Genomic DNA, 23584 nt, shown 5'->3' on the forward strand with positions numbered 1-23584 from the left:
AAAAATATCTCTGTTTTGTGTTCATTTATATATGTAGGCTGTAGCAGATCTATCATTTTCAGTGGCCATGACTTTCATTCCTTGCGGTTGAAATGTTCTCAATCACTGTTTTTCATTAAGGTTTGCACTTCCACCAGGTCTAGAGTGAGGGGATTCGAATAATTTCCCATTCCATTTCAGATGTAGAGTTAAGGTACCCAGGTGTGGTATCAAAGTGGGAATCCAATTCTCTGTCATTATATGTACATTTCAGAATTTTGTAGATGCTCTTATCCAAACCGGAGTGACTTACACACATTACATTTTTACACATAATCCATTTTAGTTACGTCCCTTGCTCATGAGTACAAGAGCAGTGTCCCAGCCGGCAATCAAACACACAATGCTACAATTACCAGGCCTTTTCCCAAATATTTATGTTAGACTGTCACCAGGTCTATAATCAGACAGTATGAACTCCGCACACTAAGACAACTACAACAAAAATTGGACCCCATCCTCCATGCCACCAATAATGAAATTATTTGTTGTACCACACCCCTCTTTCACGCTTACACAATTACTGATGCAGTTCATACTGAATGCTGAATAAAAATACTAAATCAAATTTCACATTTTATGAGCAGTGGGTGATAATGAAATGCATGAATTGGATAACACCTACATTATGGGTTACAGTGTGGCAAACCCAAGATACCCTGGACAGTTTCCCAGTCCATCCCAGGGCATACACACCATTCATCTCTCCAGTTAACCTAACCTCTTTGGACTGTGTGAGGAAACCAGAGTGAGGCAACAGTGCAATCCAACGGTGCTAACCAAGTCATATAAAAACAGGTTAATTTAAGTAATATTCAAGCAAATTCATAGCAACTATTTAGGCAAAACTCAAAGCCCTGGGAGTATTTCATTATAACTCTTGGATAGTATAAAGAGTCCAAATATTGAAACCATTGTAACTGCAGCAAAAAAAATCTCTAATTGAAAAAAGTGATCTAAGGCTCAAGCAAAAAAAATTCTGCTTTTATGTATTGTATGTACAATTAGATTTAACAAATAGGACAACACTGAACTATAATAAACTGAAGCTGGATCAATCAAATGGATAAACAAAAAGGCTCAAAGGATCCTGCTCTTAGCGGTTTACATGAATATTGTCCACTCCATTCCTTCAGCCTACACCCGTCCTAATTTTCTCATCTACAACACAAAAATATGTTTAACATCTATTGTGAATCCAGCTGCTCCCTGCCCCTTAGCATGTACTGTATCTTGCATTCCAGGGATACTCAAATCTTTTCCGCAAGGCCAGTAGTACTGCTGGAGACTTTCATTCATCCCCTCTAACCAGGGACCGATATAGACCTGAGAGACACCGGGTGAGTGCAATCTGGCCATTTGGTAACATTAATCACCGACTTAACTATCAGGATGAACAGAAAACCAGCAGTGCTACTGCCTGCCTGCCTCGTATCAGCTTATTTCCTTCCACCAACCCTCCTCCTCCTCCTCCATCTCTATTCTGGCTCTGATAGTGCGGACAGCATGGCGATGAAAGCGAAGCTGTATGTCCCTGGCAGGCCTTGGTGAGCAGCGCGGTTGAGCTGGCTCCAGGAGAAGGCTGGCTGCCCACCCTGGCCCGTTCACCACCTCCAACACAAACGGCTGCACCATATGGAAATCAGTCCCCTACAGCAGGGCAGGATGGGAGGACAGGCGGGATTAATAAGGAGGCGTGACTAAAGCCAGAAACACAGCGTGCGGTGTGCATCACCACTACCGCCTCAGAAATCAACCGGTTTTATGAACAGCTAATAAGCCTCAGAAAAACAAGAGTAGGCTGATGTAAGTGTTTCTGGAAGATGGAAAGTGTATAAGTAACATACACTACATGGCCAAAAATATGTGGACACCAGACATCCAACATCTCATCCAAAATTATGGGCATTGATATGGAGTTGGTCCATCCTTTGCAGCTATAACAACCTCCATTCTTCTGGCAAGGCCATAGATGGTAAAGCGTTGCTGCAGGAATTTGCTTCCATTCAGCCAGAAGAGCATTAGTGCAGTCGGTGCACAGATTGGGTGATTAGGCCTGGCTCACAGCTGCCTTTCCAACTGATCCCAAGGGTATTGGATGGGGATGCGGTCAGGACTCTGTGCACACTAAGGGGTGTCAAGATTCTTTTGGTCATATAGTGTACTGGGTAGTGAAAGGGGTAACTACAGAGGCAAAGTGGGAATGTGTTTAATCCATTTTTTCTTGCATGCATATGAAGCAATGCATGTATTCCAGAGTGCACAATATGCACACTGCATGTCTGTATATCTCTGTGAGTGACCTGGGAGGGGCTGCCGGGGGTTAAGGGGGTTGGGGCGTGTCTGTGACTTAGCGTTTCAGGCTTTGATCTCACCCTGCTGTAGAGGCTGATACTGATCAGAGTACACCACCAACCCTGGGATCTGCTCCATGACAGTCACTGCCCTGTCCTCAGTCCCCTTGTCAAGAGACACCTTGCTCAGGTTCAGCACTCAGATGAGGCAGCTGAACGTATCGACACCTTGTCTCTTTATTAAACACTGACTGGGAGCATTACTTATGCAGTGTGCAGGCAATCCTTGTTTTTTTATAGTTTTATATATTTGTTTGCCCTGCACTTGTCTATAATTTTTTCTATGTGTACACATTATATCTCCTTTCATGTCACCGATGACTCCCTGCTCCAGTCCCTAGAGCCTGTGGGAGGCGACTGCCCCTCACCGGAGTTGCCCTTGTGGAAGGTCTGTGCCCACTGCTCCCCGTCGCGTGCCAGGGCGTGTGCCAGTCGTACCCTCTGCCAAGCCCAGGGAGAACAGAGAGTGGCTGTAGGTGCTGCTGGTTGCCTGTGTCATGAGGGCATCGCTGCCCAGGAGGTATAAATCATCCAGGGACCTCAGAAAGCCTGTTGGTGCACAACAGGTAAATCTGCGCTAACTTAAGCACTGTGCCTTACCACCACTGCTCTACTAGTGCACTTTTCTTCAGGGACCAACCAAGCCTTTTCAGAGATGAATTTCATTCTGCTTTGGAGCTTGTCAATAAACAAAACTGCCTCTCCATGGTTCTGCATGTGCAAACTGTGTAAAAGGTTTATGCATGTTGGAGTACAGGACATCTTTTAATAGAAGTGCTTAACATTGGCAATAAAGGTTCACATGTCTATTCCATCGTGTGATAAGACATGTATGCATAAACATTATGTTCATAGAGGAGGAAATTGTGTGTACGTTGAATATAAATACACAGAGATAAGAGCCACTCAGTGTACAGCATACTGCACACAGTATCTTGTAGCCTAGGCTACCTTGCTGTAATATATTCTTAGCATCAGTTCATTTGTTACAGTGTGTCTCGTGTTTTTTTTGTTTTTGTTTTTGGGGGCACAGATTTAATGGAATGGATTTAATTTCCCTAATGCCTGGTGCATAACCTTCCCCTCCCTCCAGCATGTGCTGACCAGGGTACCTGCTGAAGGACATCCTGTCATTAGCAGCACAGGGCTTAGCCAGCCTGAAGTGCCGGTGCTTGTAGATGCGCAGGGTAGTAGCATCAGTGCACCAGACAGAGTGAGCCAGTGGCAGGTTTTCATAACCTGGCAACATTTGGGAGTAAAAGGAGATGAGTGAATATTTCTAAATGTCCAATAAATACATAACAGCAAAAGGCTAACCTGTATTACTGTATAACTGCCCCCCATTTAGTTATATTAGCCAGATAGCTATATTTCAATAGAAAAGCCAAAGGTGTGGGAAATTGTATAGACCAGGCAGTGTTAGGCAAGTTTGTGGCTTGCTACATGAATTATTTGTAACATTTCAGTCATCAATTATATTTGCAATGAACCTGACATAGTTAAAGATTTAGCAGAAACCACTATGACAGAAAATATATCACCCCAGATGGGACTCGAACCCACAATCCCTGGCTTAGGAGGCCAGTGCCTTATCCATTAGGCCACTGGGGCTAGCTGCCAACAACCGGGTGACAAAGACCGCAGTTTGGTTTTTATCAATTACGCACATTTACCATAAAATATTTATGATAATTACATAATATATAATGTAATATTACTGTTACCTATTTTACTATTTTTCACTTAAACATTAAAATACGTAGGTAAACTGGCATGTGTGTTAATCACCCTGTTGACTGTTTAGAAAATCTTCGCGGCGTCAACAAAAGAACTGACGCCATCACCATGGAAACTCGACTTCCTGTCGGGTAGGTGGCGGAAACTTATATTTGGTTCCTTTTCGTGGGTGTTTGTAATTTTTACCGACATGTCAGTGGCTTCAAAAAACTTTTTATTAGCACATCGACGCATGTTATTTATGAATTAGTTTATACATATGTGCACCAATAACTATTCTATGCACGAAACATTTAAATACAACACATTCTTTCTGGTGAATTGTACAGAACCTACCCGTTTTCGTGCGAGATAAAGAATACCTTTTCCGCACATGCGTTGTAGTTAGGGGTACGCATCTCAGGGAGACAAGGTAAATGCAGATTACCTACGACTTCTATCAGTTTTTAAAAGGAAAAAATAAGACAGTCATATGAAGATATGTGATAATATCAAAAGTTAATAAATAGAAAGATTAGTTACATAAATTGGCACACATTTGATTCGCTGTAGTCTATATTATTAGCCAGGTAGCCCACTGCCAGTTTGAAGCTAGCTAGCTAGGTCTCTCGCCACCCAAAGTAATTTAGCCCTGGTGTACTAAACATCCTGATAAAATCAGCATACATGGATATTAAAGTTACTATCTAATTATGTTACAAGTTATTTGTCGAGCTAATAAGGCGAAGGTCGACAATTGAATTTCAGAGTATTATAGTCAAAAGCGGACGTATTTACAATGTAGTTGGAAATCCGTAGTTCGCTAAATGTTTCAAGTGAACAATTGAACGTTAGCTGCACTTGTGAACATAGCTATGGCTATCCCTATCTCGCGCAATTTTTCCTGCTTGCTCAACTAACTAGGGATGCTTTTCATGGTTGCATTTGACAAAGAATGGATATGTTAATTAACGGCAGTTAACGTAATCCCGATCTTTCAAACTTCTTTCTTTCTTTTTTTGCATACGTCACTGTGCTTGTGAATTGCATTCTTTTTCTGCAACTTTTCATTACCTGATTTCAGACGCTACTGTTGCCTCAGTTAAAGATGCCTCTTTTTGGGAATACCTTCAGCCCCAAGAAGACCCCTCCCCGCAAGTCTGCTTCCCTGTCCAACCTACACACTGTGAGTCAACTTCTTGAGCTCTGCAAGACATCACCCAGGATCCAGCAATTAAAGCAGAGCACAGATTATATGGGCACATTTTTATTGGGGGGTGGGTTTCCCACTGTTTGTGGGTAGATGTATGGTGACTCATGTTGTATATATAGACATTCATGTTTGAAAAGTGGCTTGCTCTTCTTGCTTTGATGCAGTTGGACAGATCCACCAGGGAGATAGAGCTTGGGCTGGAGTATGGGGCCCCTGCAATGATCATTGGGGGTCAGAGTTTGAAATTTGAGGAGGGGCAGTGGATTTCAGGTGAGCAAAAATCAGATCAAGCAAAGATGCCTTTAAAAGTGAACACATGCCACAGGAGCTTTATGGTTTTTTTTTGCTTCTGTTGGTGTATAACTGACCTGCTGAGCAGCAGCTCTGCTTCCGTCTTTGAGCTTTCAAATCAGCCATAATGGCAAGTAATTGATGTTCCTCTGGTGGGTTCTATTGTGTGTGTTAGAGAAAGGGTTGCCAAGAGCATGATCGTGTGCAGTGTGGAGTTCAGTGACAGATGCATGCTGTGCTTGCCTTGGTCCATAGAGTCTGGAGGCAGTGTGTCAGGGAAGGAAGTGCAGCGATTGAAAAAGCGGAACCTGCAGCTGGAGGAGGAGAACAATTTACTGAGATTAAAGATTGACATCCTGTTGGACATGGTGAGTGCTCTTCACACAGCTCATACTGCTGCACACCTGCAGGCCAAGGTGTATACTGCCAGTCATCACACAGAGCTGCATACCATTTGGATAGGCAGCTCCAAGTCCAGGGGAGCAGTCATATCCACAAAATGGTGGTTTTAGTGCTGAGAAAGAAGGAAATAAAAAGTCTTTTTATTTCCTTTTTAAATTAAATATTCTGTTAAAATCGTAAACCTGAATGGGAAAATATTTGACTGAAGTCTTAGATCTTGTCACCCTTTATCAGTTGTCAGAAACTACTGCTGAATCTCATCTACTGGAGAAGGAGCTGGAAGAGGTTAAGAACCATAATCGGAGAAAGAAGTGAAAGAGAAGACCTTCAAAAGAAGAGGGATAATTTCTCCAAGGCATGACTCCTGACTGGACTAGACTGTGGATGAATGTGGAGATGAAGTGTAGGAATTTAAGGATGTATAATGTTTAATTTTGTATTGTTGTATTGCGTAACTTCTTCTGTATCCATGAACACTATAGGCAATCGTTTTAATTTAATCATTTTTTAAGCATTTGTTCCAGGCAGTACACACATGGTAAACTGGACAAACGTGAGATTAATTTATTTTATGCTGCGTACTATGTTTGAGTAATTTTCTCTCGGCAACATTGGGCCTCATTCACAGAACTTTTCTTAATTATTTTTACTTTTCTTCTTGTGCATAGCCCAGGTGTACACAACGATGACTGCTGACTGTTTGTAAATTTTATGTGCAATTCTGTTCATGAGATTAGCATAAAGAAACAGTGACGTACAAATACGGATAAGAAAAAATGATGAATGCCGAAATGTTCGTGGAAATGTTCTTACACAGTTTATGATCAAATATGGTCGTACGCATGTTTTGTGAATGAGGCCCTTTGTGTCTTTGCTTTTCTTCTTTTTTCACTGTATTTATCTGGTTGTTTGCTGATCATTTGGGTTCATTTTTTATTTTTTAATAAGAAAAATCTGAAGAAGACTGCCTTTTGTTTTTCAATCACGGCGGACACCACACCTGCTTTTGCACTTTCACAACATTCAAGTTTACACCACTGGTCACTGCTGCCTTCAGAAGCGACATGTTCTTTACTTCCGCAACCTTGGAAGAAAGTGGAGCAACCTGTGTTGTCTGGGTCGAGGTTGAATCCACAAAGTTCACAAGTACATAGAGGAGCATTCCAAAACGAGATGCTGAACTTCAAGCTCAGTGAAGTTATCAGGAGTGAGGCCATCCAGTGTTGTATGCTCAGTTATAGACTAAGCAGTGTGACATTTAGAAACACGTTATTTATACTATTTGTTATTCATGCACTGCTGAATCTTCTGTCCGACTCCAAAGACTCTGCGTTATGGAAGGTACTCAACAGATGTTCATGTGTGGTGGCTTTAGGTTCTGCTTAAAACTAAGGTGATGAGCTTTGCAGTAAGCCAGGACCTTAAAAGTAGAAATTTACTTTCTTTATAGCCCATTTTGCTAGAATCCCATCTTAAAAAGCACTGTTACTGATCTGTGTGCTTTGCTCGCGTCCTCCAATACTGGGACACTGGAGAGAGGGAGGACACAATGATCAGTTTGCGGGCCATGGAGGAGACGAGGTGGTAGTTCAGGAAAGGGGGATACATTTTTTGAGTATTGGGACACACCCACTGTGTTAAACTTTTTGCATACCTAGAAGGAGTTCAGCTTCCTTACAATATTTTCTTCCCTTTTTTTGGAGATGGCAGCAGTTTGTCACCAATGAACACTTGTATGTTTTGAAACACTCAATGCCTTTGGCCTTTGACAGTTTGAGTGAGGGCAATGTGTTGCCTTCCAAAATCTATACAAGTCTTTTGTTTTTGACACATTTAGTTAGAAGAAACATTTTCACACCACGTTACAAAATCACCCACCGTTGGCCTGTGACCTGAATACTGCTCCTGTAGGAGACTCACCATAATTTTGTAATCTGCAAACAGTAGAACGTGTCTATTTAGATTATGGCTTTGGTATAATGTATGCAATATACTATTTTGATCAAGGGATTATATCCAGCTCAGTTACATTGCACAAGTAAATATCCAGAGAAGCCCTGAGAGCCAGAACCTTTTTGACCTCCGTCTGCTGGAATACCCATCTAACACTGCAGCTCGTCTATTTTAACTGGGATTAGGCAGAAACATTTGCTCTTATCTTGTTTGCTCTTTAAAATAATCTGTATTATCTGCACCAGAGAAGCCTCTAAGTAGGTGGATTGACTTCGAACTAGAGTATGTGTTATTACTGCTCTGCTAATAGAACGGCCTGCCTGAAAATAATTAAGAGAGAAAATATTGTATTATTTGATTTATTTTTTGCTGCTCTGCTTTATAGTTTGTCCGGGGGAGGAGTTCGCCATTTTGAATGAGTTTTCATACATAAACGATTAGACCACACGTTTTATTTACTCAATAAATAAGTTGATTTACTAAGAACATATCCACGTGCACTTTAACTAACGACGACGCTACGCTTAGCGGAAGATAGACATTGGAGTAGCTAACCTGTAGCTACCTTACTGTCCTGAAATAGGATTATTACCATATTAAGACAATAACCATTATTCGGTCTAATAATGTTTTGTTAAAACTAGACAGACAGCATTCGAACATTCTACTAAGGTAAACTGAATACCGTAGTTAAACGAATGTATGTGTTTTTTGTTTTGTTTTGACTGCAAAATTACTTCATTGCTAATGATAGACCTTTATACAGTCATGTGGTAGACTAACGCTACCATGGAAACGTAATTTCTTGAAGTTGGACACGATACATTTGCCTCACCGTGTCCGATTGATTTGGATTGGCCCAATATTAATAGTCTGTAGTTAACTTGTGAGAAATTAAAGAAAAAATTAAAATGACAAGGGGTAGCCTAGTTTTCAATAAAAGGGTTTGTTATTCATTAATAACAAAGTTATGCTAAGTTAAGTTAGCTAAGTTATGGGCTAAGTGAAATATTTTAAGTTATAAATACCACCTACAAATAACTATGTCTGCTCTCAAGCCAAGCAGTTCCATTGGGAAATTCTGTTGTGTGTGGAAACGCTGGTTCAATCCTAACGTTAAAGAACACCATGGTTAGGCTATGGGGACATATGAGATACATCTTCAGCTGTCATTCGTGAAATGAAGAAATGTAGGTTTGCTAAAATGTTAGATCGTATTTGACTGCGCTTATTAAATAAAGAATAGACTGAGTGCCTATAAGGACTTTATTTCAAGCAAAGGTATGCGGCTGGGAGCTATAGCGCTGAAAACACTGACATGGGTTTTAAAGTTGGCGCTCTTGCCCGATATCACTGGACTTCAATGTGCTGTATCTGCAACCTCAGTGAGATATAAACTACGAGGACACGTTCTACGTGCGTGTCAAAACAAAATTACGCAGTTGTTTATTACCAACATGGAATTAACACTCGTATCTCAGTTACAAGGGAAGATGTCCAGCTGTTGAGAACTTTCAACTACTGCTCATTTGTGCAGATAAAGGAAGAGATTCGGACCGAGTAGGAATCAAGATTCACAGACCTGAGTAAGTTCAATGAGTTTTTGAATTTTTCAAATTAACTTAATCGAGAATCCATTCATTGTGTCTGTCATCCCTGTCACCCTTGATCACACACCTCTGTTCCGACCGAGAAAAACGGTAATGGAAAACAGATGGGGCTATAGGATTAGGCAAAAATGAGGCTGAAATCGTTGTGGTCCACCAAGACATCTTGCGGTATTGACTTTAATCAGGTGTAGTTCATTTTTTGAACATGGTCCCAGACAAAGAATTTCTTACTGTCAAATACTGTGTGGAACATTTTGTGACCGTCTTTGTCAGCACAACCTGAAGTCACATTTTCGAATGTTGTGAAAGCAAAACACAGAAACAGGCTGTAAAATATATGTGGACTGCCTCACAAGAATTGCGATTACAAACGACCAAAATACAGAATGCAGATAATGAATGGAACATCTGGATCGTTTATATACCATCTATAGGCTACCTGCTTTTAACGAATATAGGCTCATGTTTATTTTACTGAACAGCCCTTATTTAGTCATTCATCGTTAGAAGTCCTGATGCTGTGGCAAGGGTCTCTTCCTTCCTCTGAACAGCATCTGAAACCCAAGAACAGCCATCGAGGAAGAGTCCGTGTGTATTATGGGGAGGAATTGGGGATGGTGGGGGTAGGCCTATCAATGCATCAATTTCTACATTGAGTATTAATGCAGAAATTTAAAGAGTGTAAAACAAGTCCTCTTGAAATGTTTTATTTTACATAATTATAGTAAATAATTTCATTGAATGGCTTTTTGAAATATACATTTCAATGAAATATGTATCTACCTATATTCATTCTACATTAATTGAATATTCTAAAGTCTGTTTTTCTTTTTTTTAACTTAAAATTTTTTTTAACTTATACTTATACTATAAAATAAACTTATAAAAAAACATTGGCACTTTAAATACAGTTAAAGTGGCAATGGAAATCTTGTAAGCTCATGGGGGGGGGGTGCATTGTTTTGTTATTTAAATATCTTGGTACGTACTGGTGTTCATGATGACGTCTATCTTAACAGGTGCTCCAGGACCTGTAGAATTTTTTATATTTTAAAAAAATAAAGACCACCCGCCATATTAAAAAATGCATTGGATTTATTCCTACATCAGTTTCACCCTTCTACCCTCCATTGGAAATATATGGTACTGCATGTGGTGAAAATGATGTAGGAATATACCCCATGCATTTTGAAATATGGCGGGTGGTCTTTATTTTTTTTAAATATGAAAAATTCTACAGGTCCTGGAGCACCTGTTAAGATAGATGTGATCATGAACACCAATACGTACCAAGATATTTAAATAACAAAACAATGCACCCCCCCCCCCCAATGATCTTACAAGATTTCCATTTTCATTTAAAAATCAAACTTTTGAATACAATCCACTTAAGATTATCTGCTTATATAAGCACATATATCATATATTTAAATATTAAGTGTTTATAGACAAGTTTGTACAGTTTAAAGCATTTTTAATCATGAAAAAACTGGTTTAAGCAGGTGTGTCCAAACTTTTGACTGGTACTGTATACAAAACGTAATTTTAAATACTGTATGCCATTTTCAGTTAGCCTAAACACTGCCTTATTTGTCAAACCAGCTGTGTATACTGCTCGAACATCGACGCTATCATTGCTTTGCCTTTGCTTTTTACAGCAAAATGTGCATTTCTCAGCGATGAGTGCTTGACTGCTTCAGCACAAGACTGATGAACTCCACAACCCCAACGAATGCGGCATTGGCTTTGACACACTAATTTTTTGCACCACCTCATGCAATGGGTATTTATGGGACTGGAGATCGGTGTGCACTGTGAACTCCTTTTCTCTGCCACATTGCAGACAGAAGTCTGAGTTGAGATGGGAGCTGGCGCAGGGGACCAGTCAGGGGCGCACCCACCTGACGGAGGCTGGGGGTGGGTTGTGCTGCTGAGCTGTTTCATGGTCGCCGGGTTTTCTTACGCCTTCCCCAAAGCAATCAGCGTTTACTCCAAGGAGCTGATGCGAGACTTTGGGGTTGGCAACAGCGACACTGCCCGGATCTCGTCCATCATGCTGGCAATGATCTACGGCTCAGGTGACCGGCCAGCGAGGCTGAATTTAAGTGCGGTTTGATTTTTAAAAGAGGGGTCGGAGGTGTATTGACTTACAGACCCCCAGGGTGTCAACCCACCTCGTTGCATAACACCAGCTCCCCTGGTAAATCGCCATTAGCTCTGCCATTCTCAGCTGCTGTGGTAGCTTAGATGGCAGAGTTCAGAGTGGAAAAGAAACCGCTCAGGAGTTGCCAATCTTTCTTTAGAAACTAATTTTGGAAAATTTGAAATGCAACAAATATGTATAGTGCTCTCATGTTATATTAACCCACGTTATGTAGTCAGTTCCGCCGACTGACTGATTTAAAACATGCTATTCTGGCAGTGGAAAAAATAAAACAATAATGGAAAACAGGAACTCACAAAAGCGCAAAAAGTGGTCTCTGAACCAAAAATTATCTTCATTTGTGCTCCACAAATGCTTATGAACCCTAGGGCTTAGTCGGTGTAACACTAGTTGGTGCACCAGTACCTAGCTGGTAACTAGGCTTGTCACAGTGTTATTGTTTGACACCAGCATTACTTCCCCCCGAAACACCATTGATCCGAACATCAAACCATCATTGTTTAAATGTGGAAGTATTTTCCCAGTGACGTAGTTTTTTTTGCCATCCCCAATTAAAGGCAACTTTAACCATTGTTTTTTAACTGCTGTTATAACACGGGACCAATGTACTTTCTGAGTGTTTATGAACACATTGAAAAAGTCTAATGTAAATTAGCAAAATGTTTAAGTTGTATTTGAAGTGTATCAAGGTACACATTTGATAAGGAGACACTTTTGTATTTGTCTGAAGTGCAGATGCACATTGTCTCTTGAATATTGTGACTAAGTAATGTGACTAAGTGAAAATTCACTGTATGTGTGGCCGTCTGTCTGTCTTCCTTCTCCTGACCAGGTCCCGTGTCCAGCATCATGGTGAATAAATTTGGGTGTCGGCCAGTGATGCTGATCGGGGGCGTACTGGCAGCAGGTGGCATGGTAGCAGCTTCCTTCACCACCAATATTATACAACTTTACGTCACTGCCAGTGTTATCACAGGTGATCAGTTCTGCTATTCTATAGCCCAACCTGTTTGCGTCCATCATCCCTTATCAACTATACATGAGTTTCAACTCTTTGCGACCCACCCCACCTTCCTAAATATTTGAATTCAAGCAATCTGAGCCCCGCTCACCTTATCTGTTCTCCGCAGGTCTGGGCCTAGCCTTGAACTTCCAGCCCTCCCTCATCATGCTTGGGCACTACTTTGATCGACGGCGCCCGCTGGCCAATGGCCTGGCAGCGGCGGGAAGCCCGGTCTTCCTGTCGGTCCTTTCCCCTCTGGGACAGGTGCTCGTGGACCATTATGGATGGAGGGGAGCGTTTCTCATAATAGGGGGACTTCTGCTGAACTGCTGCACCTGTGGGGCCGTCATGAGGCCCCTGGAAAGGAGGCGGAGGGGAGACCAGGGGGCGGGAGGAGAGCCCAACACCCAGCAGTCGAGGGAAACACAACCTTCCAAACTGAGCGACAGGGAGACCAAGAAGCAAAGGGAGCAGCCGCAGAAGAAAAAGCTGCTGGATTTCAGCGTCCTGCGCGACAAGGGGCTCGTGATCTACATCATCGCCAAGTTCATTGTGGTCTTGGGCCTGTTCGTTCCCACCATCCTGCTGGTCAACTACGCCAAGGACTTGGGAGTGCCGGACCGCGACGCCGCCTTCCTGCTCTCCGTCATCGGCTTCGTCGACATCTTCGCCCGGCCCACGTGCGGCATCGTGGCGGGGCTGCGGTGGGTGCGGCCCAGGAACGCCTTCTTCTTCAGCCTGGCTCTGGTGTTCAACGGGCTGACGAACGTGTGCTCGGCGTGGTGCACGGACTACCGGGGCCTGGTGGTCTACTGCGTGTTCTTCGGGCTCTCCTACGGCATGGTGGGCGCCCTGCAGTTTGAGGTGCTGATGGGCATCGTCGGGCCAGACAGCTTCTCCAGTGCCTTGGGCCTGGTGCTGCTCATCGAGTCCGTGGCAGTGCTCATCGGAGCCCCCTTAGCCGGTGAGGACGGTAACAGCAAAGCAGCCTAAAATTACAGTTATAATTACAGTATCACTTGTCATTTATAAAGATAAGTAATCATGATGTTTTTTTCTCTCTTTCTCGCTGTCTCTCTTTCTCCTCACACAAACAGGTCGCTTAGTAGATGCATACAAGAATTATGAGCTAGTTTTCTACTTGGTTGGAGGACAGTTAATTGCTGCAGGCGTTTTCCTGTCTGTAGCATCTTACTGCTGTCTTTGGCGGACCAAAGCAAAGGACACAGCGACTGTAGGAGACAAAGACGCTGAGGCAGACCCACCACTGACCGATGGCAACTGCAACATCGACTGGGCCAAACATGAGGAAAACCACTGCCACGCTGTGACATGGAAGGAGGGGGGGATGGAGTAGAATGAGAAGGAAAGTGGGGAGAAAGTGGTGAGAGAGAACTTGGGGTTCATTGTTTATTTTACACAAACACGCACACTCAACACTCACAAATGCTCACATGCACGCACACACACACAACCATATAATAATCTTTAAATCATTTGTCATTATTTTCATTTTTGGTCTTATTTATAGAGCAGTTCTCATTGCACATGTATTCTGGTATAAGACACTGAGACCCCAAAGACAGAATCCTCTCTGGTGAAACGGAATGTATTTCAGTACGCATTTGCACATGCTCTAAGACCTATATTGTACTGTATTATGGAATATTTGCAACAGGCATAAATGTTTTGTAGAATTACACCAAATAAAAAATTTTGTACACTATCACCTCCCTGGTGGTCTAGTGGTTAGGATTCGGCGCTCTCACCGCCGCGGCCCGGGTTCGATTCCCGGTCAGGGAATGTATGTTTTGGATTTCTTACCATGTTAGAGAGCATCACTTTGCACGTTGAGGCACAAAATAGCGACCATCAGTAAACAAGATATGCTTCAAACAACGACCCAGGAACTGTCTGCGTCTTGTGACAACATGTGAGAAGTACTTCATGCTTTACAGTAATTCGTGAGTTGACCTTTCAGTTACTTTTTCCCACTGACTTGCAACTGAAAGCTTACCAGTGATGATAACCTTTGGGTACGAAGACGTCCGCCCACTTCAATATATAATAATAAGTAAATGCGCCACGTTAGTTAGTTTTGGCAACTTCAATATATGCAGCAGCTTTTGCGCTACATATAGTGACGCCAATGTCCGTAGGAGGAGGATGATGCCAAATGAGCTAGCACGTCATTTCTGCCTACGTTCCCGCGGTTTGCTTTTATTAGGTTTATTTTCGATTGGCAAAAACATATGAATATTTTCTATTGGCCATTGTCGATGCGCCGTATTTAGAATCACTGAGTGGAAGCAAAACGAAGTCAATCCAGATACATCTAACTCCATTGGCTGAACAGCGCGTTACATGTACGCCCCACATTTCAGGACGTGTTTCGTAAAAGCGCTGTAGTGACGTTGTGGACGCAAGAGAAAGGCCTTTCCAGTAAAAAGAAACCGATATAATCTAATACGTAGGGAACTGGTTACGTTTATAACTCCCAGGATATCTCTTTCTACTTCACAGCTTTCATTTACCCATACCTAGCTGAGTGTATTTTATTCGGCGTCAGTCGTTTTCATCCTGTTTAGCTGCTAGCTATCTTCAAAATGCCGAGAGGCGGTAAGTATCGACCACATTAGCTAGCATTGTAGCAACAGCTAGCTAACGATGACTAAGTTGGAAGTTAAAGATTATTACGTCAGCTACACATATAGCCTACACATATCTTGTTAATACAGATTTAGAGCAGCTTTTTATTTGGGCTTGTAGTCAGAGACGCGGGCTACCTCTCTTATTAGATTATAGGTAGTTAGCAAGGATATTCCGTATTTAAAGCTCGCTATATAGCTAAGCAGCATGCTGACCGGCTAGTACACGTATAGCTACGCACTGCAGGCTACAATTTTCACACGTCCTCGCGTTAATTATGTTTTAACTGTAGATAACGTTACGTTACGACTTGTTGTCAAGGGGTCTACTGTCTTGCTAACTACCTTTTATGTTGTTGGTTTTGGTTTTGTTAATTTAATATGTTAAAACGATGTGTAGTTATATGTTCACATTGGCCACATTTGATGAATGATTTAGCCAATCAGCTAACGTTAGCTATTTGGCACAGAATGTTCCAACTAGCTAGTCTTGGCCACTCACTACTGCCACATGTCTCTATTCTGTAAGTCTAGTCTAATTCAATTAAATATGTAATAACCATAAATACGGCTATTTTGTAAGTATAACGTAATATAGCAATGTAGAGGTTTTGTTTTAATATAAACTAATGTTAAACTTTTTCCCATTAACTTTGCTATACTGGCCGGTGTGATCGCACAATGAAATAGCTGGTTATATAGCTCCCAGAATTCTGAACTATTCTTTCTGGAACTCGGCTCCCGTTTTCCTCTGCTTGATCGCGTTGTTTTGTGGGGTCTCAGGAAAGAAAGGACACAAGGGCCGAGGAAAGCAGTTCAGCAACCCGGAGGAAATTGATCGGCAGATGCGGGCCCAAAGGGAAAAGGTGCGGATCTATTTGAGTAACAACGCAGTTGTTTAGCATTTGCTGCGCAGTTTTAACCGTACGCTAATGCTTAGTTACTCAGCAATCAGTCGGCCCCGCCGTACATGGCATTGTATGTCATTGTTTACTAAGACCATTTACGGAGTCTGTCTTTCTCAAAGATGAAATGTAATGTTAAGCATGGAATGTACAGTTACGCTTCTTTCTTATGAGGTAATTATGTACATGTCAAAATTTAGAATGGATTATTTACTTTGAGTCTACTTTTATTTTTGCTGTTTTCAAGCTAAGTGAGTGAGCAAAATACATTTTTTTTAAAAGACAAAAAAAAAAAATAGCCTAACATGTCTCTTTCAGGAGGCCAATGGTGGAGTAGAACCAGAGAGCTCTGCAGATTCTGATGAAGAGAGCAGTGATGATGACTATGATGTGAGTGCACCTGACCCAGCGTGGTGAATTGTCTACAAGGCTGAAACGCATTATGTTGCATGGAGTTCAGTTGGCTAATTTTAATTTGTCCTGACAAAAATGTGTATTAAGTTGTTAAAAAAGCATCTGACGAAGTGAATTGGAAGACGGTTGTTTTTTGGAAAGGTGTGATGTCTTTTACAGGTGTGATGACAGCATTTTGCTCAATGATGCATGGATAGGGTAGAGCTGCATTATGGCACCGCGCAACTGTGTTCTCCCATTGTCCCCTTTAAGTGCTTTTCATAAGCTGCTTCAAGCTTAGTGCATTATTATTGGTGATGCATGCTTGCTTCCTGTTTTTCTTCTGCTGGTATTGGGTGGAGGTCTTGCGCTGCAGTACTCTGTATGCTCAAACTCATAACCTCTGTCTGCCTCTCTCTATGTTTGTCTCTGTATCTCTTTCTCTCTGTCGCTCTCTCTCTGTGTCTTTGTCTGTCCCTCTTTCTCTCTGTCGCTCTCTCTCTCCATTCATTTCTCTCAAGCAGCAGCCAAAGAAGAAGGGAGTGGAGGGTTTGATAGAGATTGAGAATCCCAATCGCGTTTCCCATAAAAGCAAGAAGGTGGCTGAGTTGGACACGAGCGCCCCGAAGGAGCTGTCCCGGCGGGAGAGGTGAGGTGCATCTCTGGGTTTAAAAAAAAAAAAAAAATTTATTTTTATTTTTGTTAAAAAAAACAAGCATGTTGACTCTTAATTGATTTGCACTGCGGTATGGAGTCACTTAGCAAGATGACTTGGTGTGTTCTGGGAAGTTTTGTAAAGATTAGGCTCATTTTACAGTGTGTGAACTTTCTTCACAAGGAAGTTGTGATCCCTGGTGAAATCAGGTGGGAGTTATGGCTCTCTCTCTCTCTTTCTCTGTCTCTGTCTGTCTGTCTGGATCTCGCTCTCTTTCTCAGGGAGGAGATTGAGAAGCAGAGGGCGAAAGAGCGCTATATGAAGCTGCACCTGGAGGGGAAGACTGAGCAGGCGAGGGCTGACCTCGCCCGGCTGGCCATCATCAAGAAGCAGAGGGAGGATGCAGCCAAGAAGAGGGACGAGCTCAGGAAAGGTCAGAGGCGGAGCGCAGGGATGCGAGCTCATACAAACGCTGCCGTACGCACGCTAACGCTGCCGTACGCACACTAACGCTGCCGTACGCCCACTAACGCTGCCGTACGCACGCTAACGCTGCCGTACGCACGCTAAAGCTGCCGTACGCACACTAACGCTGCCGTACGCACACTAACGCTGCCGTACGCACACTAACGCTGCCGTACGCACACTAACGCTGCCGTACGCACGCAAACGCTGCCGTACGCACACTAACGCTGCCGTACGCACACTAACACTGCCGTACGCACGCTAACGCTGCCGTACGCACGCTAACGCTGCCGTACGCACACTAACGCTGCCGTACGCACACTAACGCTGCCGTACGCACACTAACGCTGCCGCACGCACGCTAACGCTGCCGCACGCACGCTAACGCTGCCGTACGCACACTAACGCTGCCGCACGCACGCTAACGCTGCCGTACGCACGCTAACGCTGCCGTACACACACTAATGCTGCCGTACGCACACGAACGCTGCCGTACGCACACTAACGCTGCCGTACGCACGCTAACGCTGCCGTACGCACACTAACGCTGCCGCACGCACGCTAACACTGCCGTACGCACGCTAACGCTGCCGTACACAAACTAACGCTGCCGTACGCACGCTAACGCTGCCGTACGCACGCTAACGCTGCCGTACGCACGCTAACGCTGCCGTACACAAACTAACGCTGCCGTACGCACACTAACGCTGCCGTACGCACGCTAACGCTGCCGTACACACACTAACGCTGCCGTACGCACACTAACGCTGCCGTACACACACTAATGCTGCCGTACACACACGAACGCTGCCGTACGCACACGAACGCTGCCGTACGCACACGAACGCTGCCGTACACACACTAATGCTGCCGTACGCACACGAACGCTGCCGTACGCACACTAACGCTGCCGTACCCACGCGAATGCTGTCGTACGCACACTAACGCTGCCGTACGCACGCAAACGCTGCCGTACGCACGCTAACACTGCCGTACACACACTAATGCTGCCGTACGCACACTAACGCTGCCGTACGCACGCTAACGCTGCCGTACACACACTAACGCTGCCGTACGCACACAAACGCTGCCATACGCACACCACGCTGCTGTGAACACACTCACATTGCCGAGCGCTTCCTGATGCGCCCAACCACAGCCAGACGCACCCAAATGCGTACGTGCAGAAATGAGCCAATTGACACAGCCTCAAGCTGACACTAATCCAAACGCAGGAACCTGCAGCCGTGCACATGTACGCGCAGGCCCTGGTGTCGTATGGACACGCTGCTAATGAGTTTCAGGGCGTTGGTGCTGTGTGTGTAAAACTGAGGCCGTGATGGGCGATAGAGGCCTGTGTCACAGTAGGCAGGTGTACATTATTTCCATCAGTTCCTTTACTCCTCCCTGAACTGCTCTCCTTTCTCCTATTTGTGTTTCAGAGAAAGAAGTCGATGAATCCAAGTCAAAGCGTTAACCCCGCCTCCCCCAGTGACGTGGGGGGGTGTGAGTTATGGGGAGGGGGTGGGGAGGGTGACATGGGGGGGCGGGGAGGGGGGACAGCTCAGGGGTGCCCGTTGGCTCCCCACCTCCACTCTGCTAAGATGAGAGGGGGGGTGGAAGACGGGCATCTGGAGAAGCCAGGTTGTGGGGGAAGTGGGCGGGGCAGGGGGGGGAGGAACCTTGCGTGTCGGAGTCCAGCTCTGTCACGGGATGTACGGTGAGCACCCCTCCCCTTTTCCCCCCTCCCTCAGCGCTTCTCCATTCTTACTTACTGCTGCTGCAGTCATTCCTGATTTTCACATTTTAGACACAGTTTGCCCTGGAACGGCGGGGAGGGCCCTGGCCTTCTTTGAGTCTGGCCCAGAGTAGTGAACTGGGACACATTTGATGTAGGGAACACTGACTGGCCACACCGCTACATCTGCTACCATCCTGTCCTTCACACCCGTGCCTCTACCCGGGACAGCGGGGGTAATTCGGAACAAGGGCGACAGAACGAGATACGCATCGCACCTCAGAAGGAACACCATCGCCACACGCCTGCTTTCAGTTCTGGGGTTTCGTCAGCGCCCCCCTTCCTTGAAGAGGTGGCGTCCACAGAAGACGGGCCCAGCGGGGGAGCGGGACCCTTCGCACCCATCTCCTCGTTTAGCCGCCTGTCCCCTCTGCGCTTTGCGTTTGGATTTGCCTCCTGGTCGATGTACGGGGGTCCGCGGGAACCTCTCGCGTTCTCCTGGGCATTTCCAGAGAGTGTGCCCACGCTGGTTTAAGTCCTGAGGCTTTTTCACCTGGTGAGGAACGCCAGTGCAGTGTTGCCCGAAGGCTGAGCCAGCTGTGCGTATGAGCCAGTGGGTAGGAGAGGAGACCGCGCGCTCGCTGGTATAGCTGCAGTATCTCAGTCAGGAGTGTAGCGACTCGGTGTGTTTCACAGTTCTCTGTGATGCTTCACTTCTGTGCCATCAGCATCGTAGGACAGCATTCTCACTCTTCCATCTTTTTCACTTGTTGGGTGTCACGCATTTAAGTGCAAAACAAATCTTACTTGTTTTATGCTGCCCTTGAACAGATTGCAGGACCAAGTCACTGTCCGTGTCTCTGGTGATGATGACCTTGCTGGTGTTGCCGTTTTGGTGGGAAAGGCGAGGAAAGCAGTGTTGTGTTGTAAAAGTTTAGTTGCATTGTATAATGGACTCTCCAGGACTGAAAGATGTTTTTACAATAAGGGGAAAATATGACTGTCTTCATTTAGACTTTTCAACTGATTTGATTTAAAGATAAATAAATACATTAATGAATTACCTTACATTTGTGTTGGCTGTCTCATTTTCAATGTTTGTGTCCTCAGGCTTTTTGGCAGTTGGTTTTTGAAAAATGGCAAATGGCGGTGCTCAGGAATTTAAAACCAAAAATGAAATCCAAAGTGTCCAAGATTCCTGTATCTCTAATTGTTATTAGAAACTGTCTGTCTACACTGCACCGTCTTTAGAGTCACTGACAACCACTAGCTCTTTCAGAACCGGACAATATGGACAAGTGGCACAATGAGTTTTGTGAGGAGCGCTGGTACAATAGCATTGAATCTGCTGACACTGTGGCAGCCTTTAGGCATGGTCCAGACCAAACGCTGGGGTAAAATGTGGCCTGCGTAATAACTTGGCTGCAGATCCAGTCAGCATTGCTTGTTAAAAGATCATTTGCGGTACCTTGAAGTCCAGGTGGATTTTGTCATTCACAGATTGCAGTGAACAGGTTTCGTAGACAGGTTTAGACAAGAGCTTCAATTCAAATGGATTCAAGTTGGTTTTCTTCATATTTTTCATATTTTTTAGTGAGCGTAGTCTCAGCTTGCAGATTGAGTAAAGTATTGAAGTCATACTGTCAGTGTAACTCATTTCTTGCTTGGCAGACTGATGAAGTGGGAAATTCAGTCTAAATTTTATTGGCAAAAATGTTGTAATGGGATTATTTCATTACTCTCCACCACTTGCATTTTACTTATTAGCAATCCTGTCATTGGACAGGAGGTGGCGGTGTTGGTTCAGAATTGCATGACTTGTAAGCCGTTGGCATGTCCTTGTCTCTAAGCTAATTGCAGTAAACACTAGGTTGTCATGATCGTGTCAATTATTAATAGTTTTTTTGGCTTTACCCAACTGGACAACTAAATTTAGCACATGTGTGCCTTCCAACAAACTGGCATCTTATAAAATGATTCAAAATGGGTTCATAACATTTGGCTGAAGGGATAATATTTTTTCCCACCTGAAACAAAATGGAAAATGGAAGCATATACTGACAGTAAAATCATGAGTTGCAGTGAATGTATGCCATGTTTTTTCACTTTAAAAAGTCACTTTAATTCTGCATCTCTGGATACATTCAAAGAGGGCTCTGGTAATGGACTCCATTTCCTGTTTCTTATTTCCTGTCACTGCAGCCTGCAGAGTCATGTGGTCTCCTGTCATGCACAGGGTCTCCTGACTGGCTACTAGGCATATTCAGTACATTTCTCTACAGTTAGACCTGATCCACCAGCGCATCTCCCTACAGTTAGAGTTGATCCACCAGCACATCTCCCTACAGTTAGAGCTGATCCACCAGCACATCTCCCTACAGTTAGACCTGATCCACCAGCACATCTCCCTACAGTTAGACCTGATTCGCCAGCACATCTCCCTACAGTTAGAGCTGATCCACCAGCACATCTCCCTACAGTTAAACCTGATGCACCAGCATATCTCCCTACAGTTAGACCTGATCCACCAGCACATCTCCCTATAGTAGACCTGATCCACCAGCACATCTCCCTAAGTTAAGACCTGATGCACCAGCACATCTCCCTACAGTTATACCTGATCCACCAGCACATCTCCCTACAGTTAGAGCTGATCCACCAGGATATCTCCCTACAGTTAGACCTGATCCACCAGCACATCTCCCTACAGTTAAACCTGATCCACCAGGATATCTCACTACAGTTAGACCTGATCCACCAGCACATCTCCCTACAGTTAGAGCTGATCCACCAGCACATCTCCCTACAGTTAAAGCTGATCACCAGCACATCTCCCTACAGTTAGAGCTGATCCACCAGCACATCTCCCTACAGTTAGAGCTGATCCACCAGCACATCTCCCTACAGTTAGACCTGATTCGCCAGAACATCTCCCTACAATTAGACCTGTTCCACCAGCACATCTCCCTACAGTTAGACCTGATCCACCAGCACATCTCCCTACAGTTAGACCTGATCCACCAGCACATCTCCCTACAGTTAGACCTGATCCACCAGCACATCTCCCTACAGTTAGAGCTGATCCACCAGCACATCTCCCTACAGTTAGACCTGATCCACCAGCACATCTCCCTACAGTTAAACCTGATGCACCAGCACATCTCCCTACAGTTAGACCTGATCCACCAGCACATCTCCCTATAGATAGACCTGATCCACCAGCACATCTCCCTACAGTTAAACCTGATGCACCAGCACATCTCCCTACAGTTATAGCTGATCCACCAGCACATCTCCCTACAGTTAGAGCTGATCCACCAGCACATCTCCCTACAGTTAGACCTGATTCGCCAGAACATCTCCCTACAGTTAGACCTGATCCACCAGCACATCTCCCTACAGTTAGACCTGATCCACCAGCACATCTCCCTACAGTTAGACCTGATTCGCCAGAACATCTCCCTACAGTTAGACCTGATCCACCAGCGCATCTCCCTATAGATAGACCTGATCCACCAGCACATCTCCCTACAGTTAGAGCTGATCCACCAGCACATCCCCCTACAGTTAGAGCTGATCCACCAGCACATCCCCCTACAGTTAGACCTGATCCACCAGCACATCTCCCTACAGTTAGAGCTGATCCACCAGCACATCCCCCTACAGTTAGAGCTGATCCACCAGCACATCTCCCTAGTTAGAGTTGATCCACCAGCACATCTCTCTATAGATAGACCTGATCATCAGCATATGGTTTAATCTGCCACCACCTCACTGTCAGCATATCACACTACAGTTGCAGTTAATAGACCAGCAGCTCTGGCTACAGCCGGATTGCATCACCCGCATGGTTTTAGAGTGTATGCTTGGAGAGCACATTGTGTATAATGTGTCTCAAATGGCAGCTGCCTGATTTAGCGCTGTGTGGGCGTGTATCTGGTTTGTGGACTGTTCTACAGACACAGCCCAGTTCTCATTTTTGCACATGATCCAAGTAAGAACTTGAAAGTACATATTGCTTCCATAATCTGTCAG

The 23584-nt window shown here is 44.3% G+C and overlaps 3 protein-coding genes and 2 non-coding genes across 5 annotated transcripts; 4 read left to right on the plus strand and 1 right to left on the minus strand.

Moving 5' to 3' along the window:
* Positions 1-3931: 3931 nt before the first annotated feature.
* On the minus strand, positions 3932-4004 carry trnar-ccu (transfer RNA arginine (anticodon CCU)). The gene has a single exon. It is a non-coding gene; the product is annotated as a tRNA-Arg (tRNA).
* A 383-nt stretch (positions 4005-4387) lies between these two features.
* cby1 (chibby 1, beta catenin antagonist) lies at positions 4388-6979 on the plus strand. Its single transcript, XM_064323849.1, has 5 exons — positions 4388-4542; positions 5194-5295; positions 5487-5592; positions 5869-5981; positions 6250-6979. Exons 2-5 carry the CDS (start codon positions 5218-5220, stop codon positions 6328-6330), a joined length of 378 nt encoding a protein of 125 aa, XP_064179919.1. The 5' UTR covers positions 4388-4542; positions 5194-5217; the 3' UTR covers positions 6331-6979.
* Positions 6980-7127: 148 nt separating this feature from the next.
* On the plus strand, positions 7128-15369 carry slc16a8 (solute carrier family 16 member 8). Its single transcript, XM_064323847.1, has 5 exons — positions 7128-9554; positions 11422-11656; positions 12575-12718; positions 12873-13709; positions 13843-15369. Exons 2-5 carry the CDS (start codon positions 11440-11442, stop codon positions 14100-14102), a joined length of 1458 nt encoding a protein of 485 aa, XP_064179917.1. The 5' UTR covers positions 7128-9554; positions 11422-11439; the 3' UTR covers positions 14103-15369.
* Positions 14477-14548, plus strand: trnae-cuc (transfer RNA glutamic acid (anticodon CUC)). Its single transcript has one exon. It is a non-coding gene; the product is annotated as a tRNA-Glu (tRNA).
* Positions 15152-20617, plus strand: pdap1a (pdgfa associated protein 1a). The gene is made up of 6 exons (XM_064323848.1): positions 15152-15364; positions 16177-16259; positions 16617-16688; positions 17216-17340; positions 17628-17779; positions 19254-20617. The coding sequence occupies exons 1-6, from the start codon at positions 15352-15354 to the stop codon at positions 19286-19288; spliced, it is 480 nt and encodes a 159-aa protein (XP_064179918.1). The 5' UTR covers positions 15152-15351; the 3' UTR covers positions 19289-20617.
* Positions 20618-23584: the final 2967 nt, after the last annotated feature.

This window comes from Anguilla rostrata, chromosome 2, assembly GCF_018555375.3.
Source record: "Anguilla rostrata isolate EN2019 chromosome 2, ASM1855537v3, whole genome shotgun sequence".
Classification (NCBI taxonomy): domain Eukaryota; kingdom Metazoa; phylum Chordata; class Actinopteri; order Anguilliformes; family Anguillidae; genus Anguilla; species Anguilla rostrata.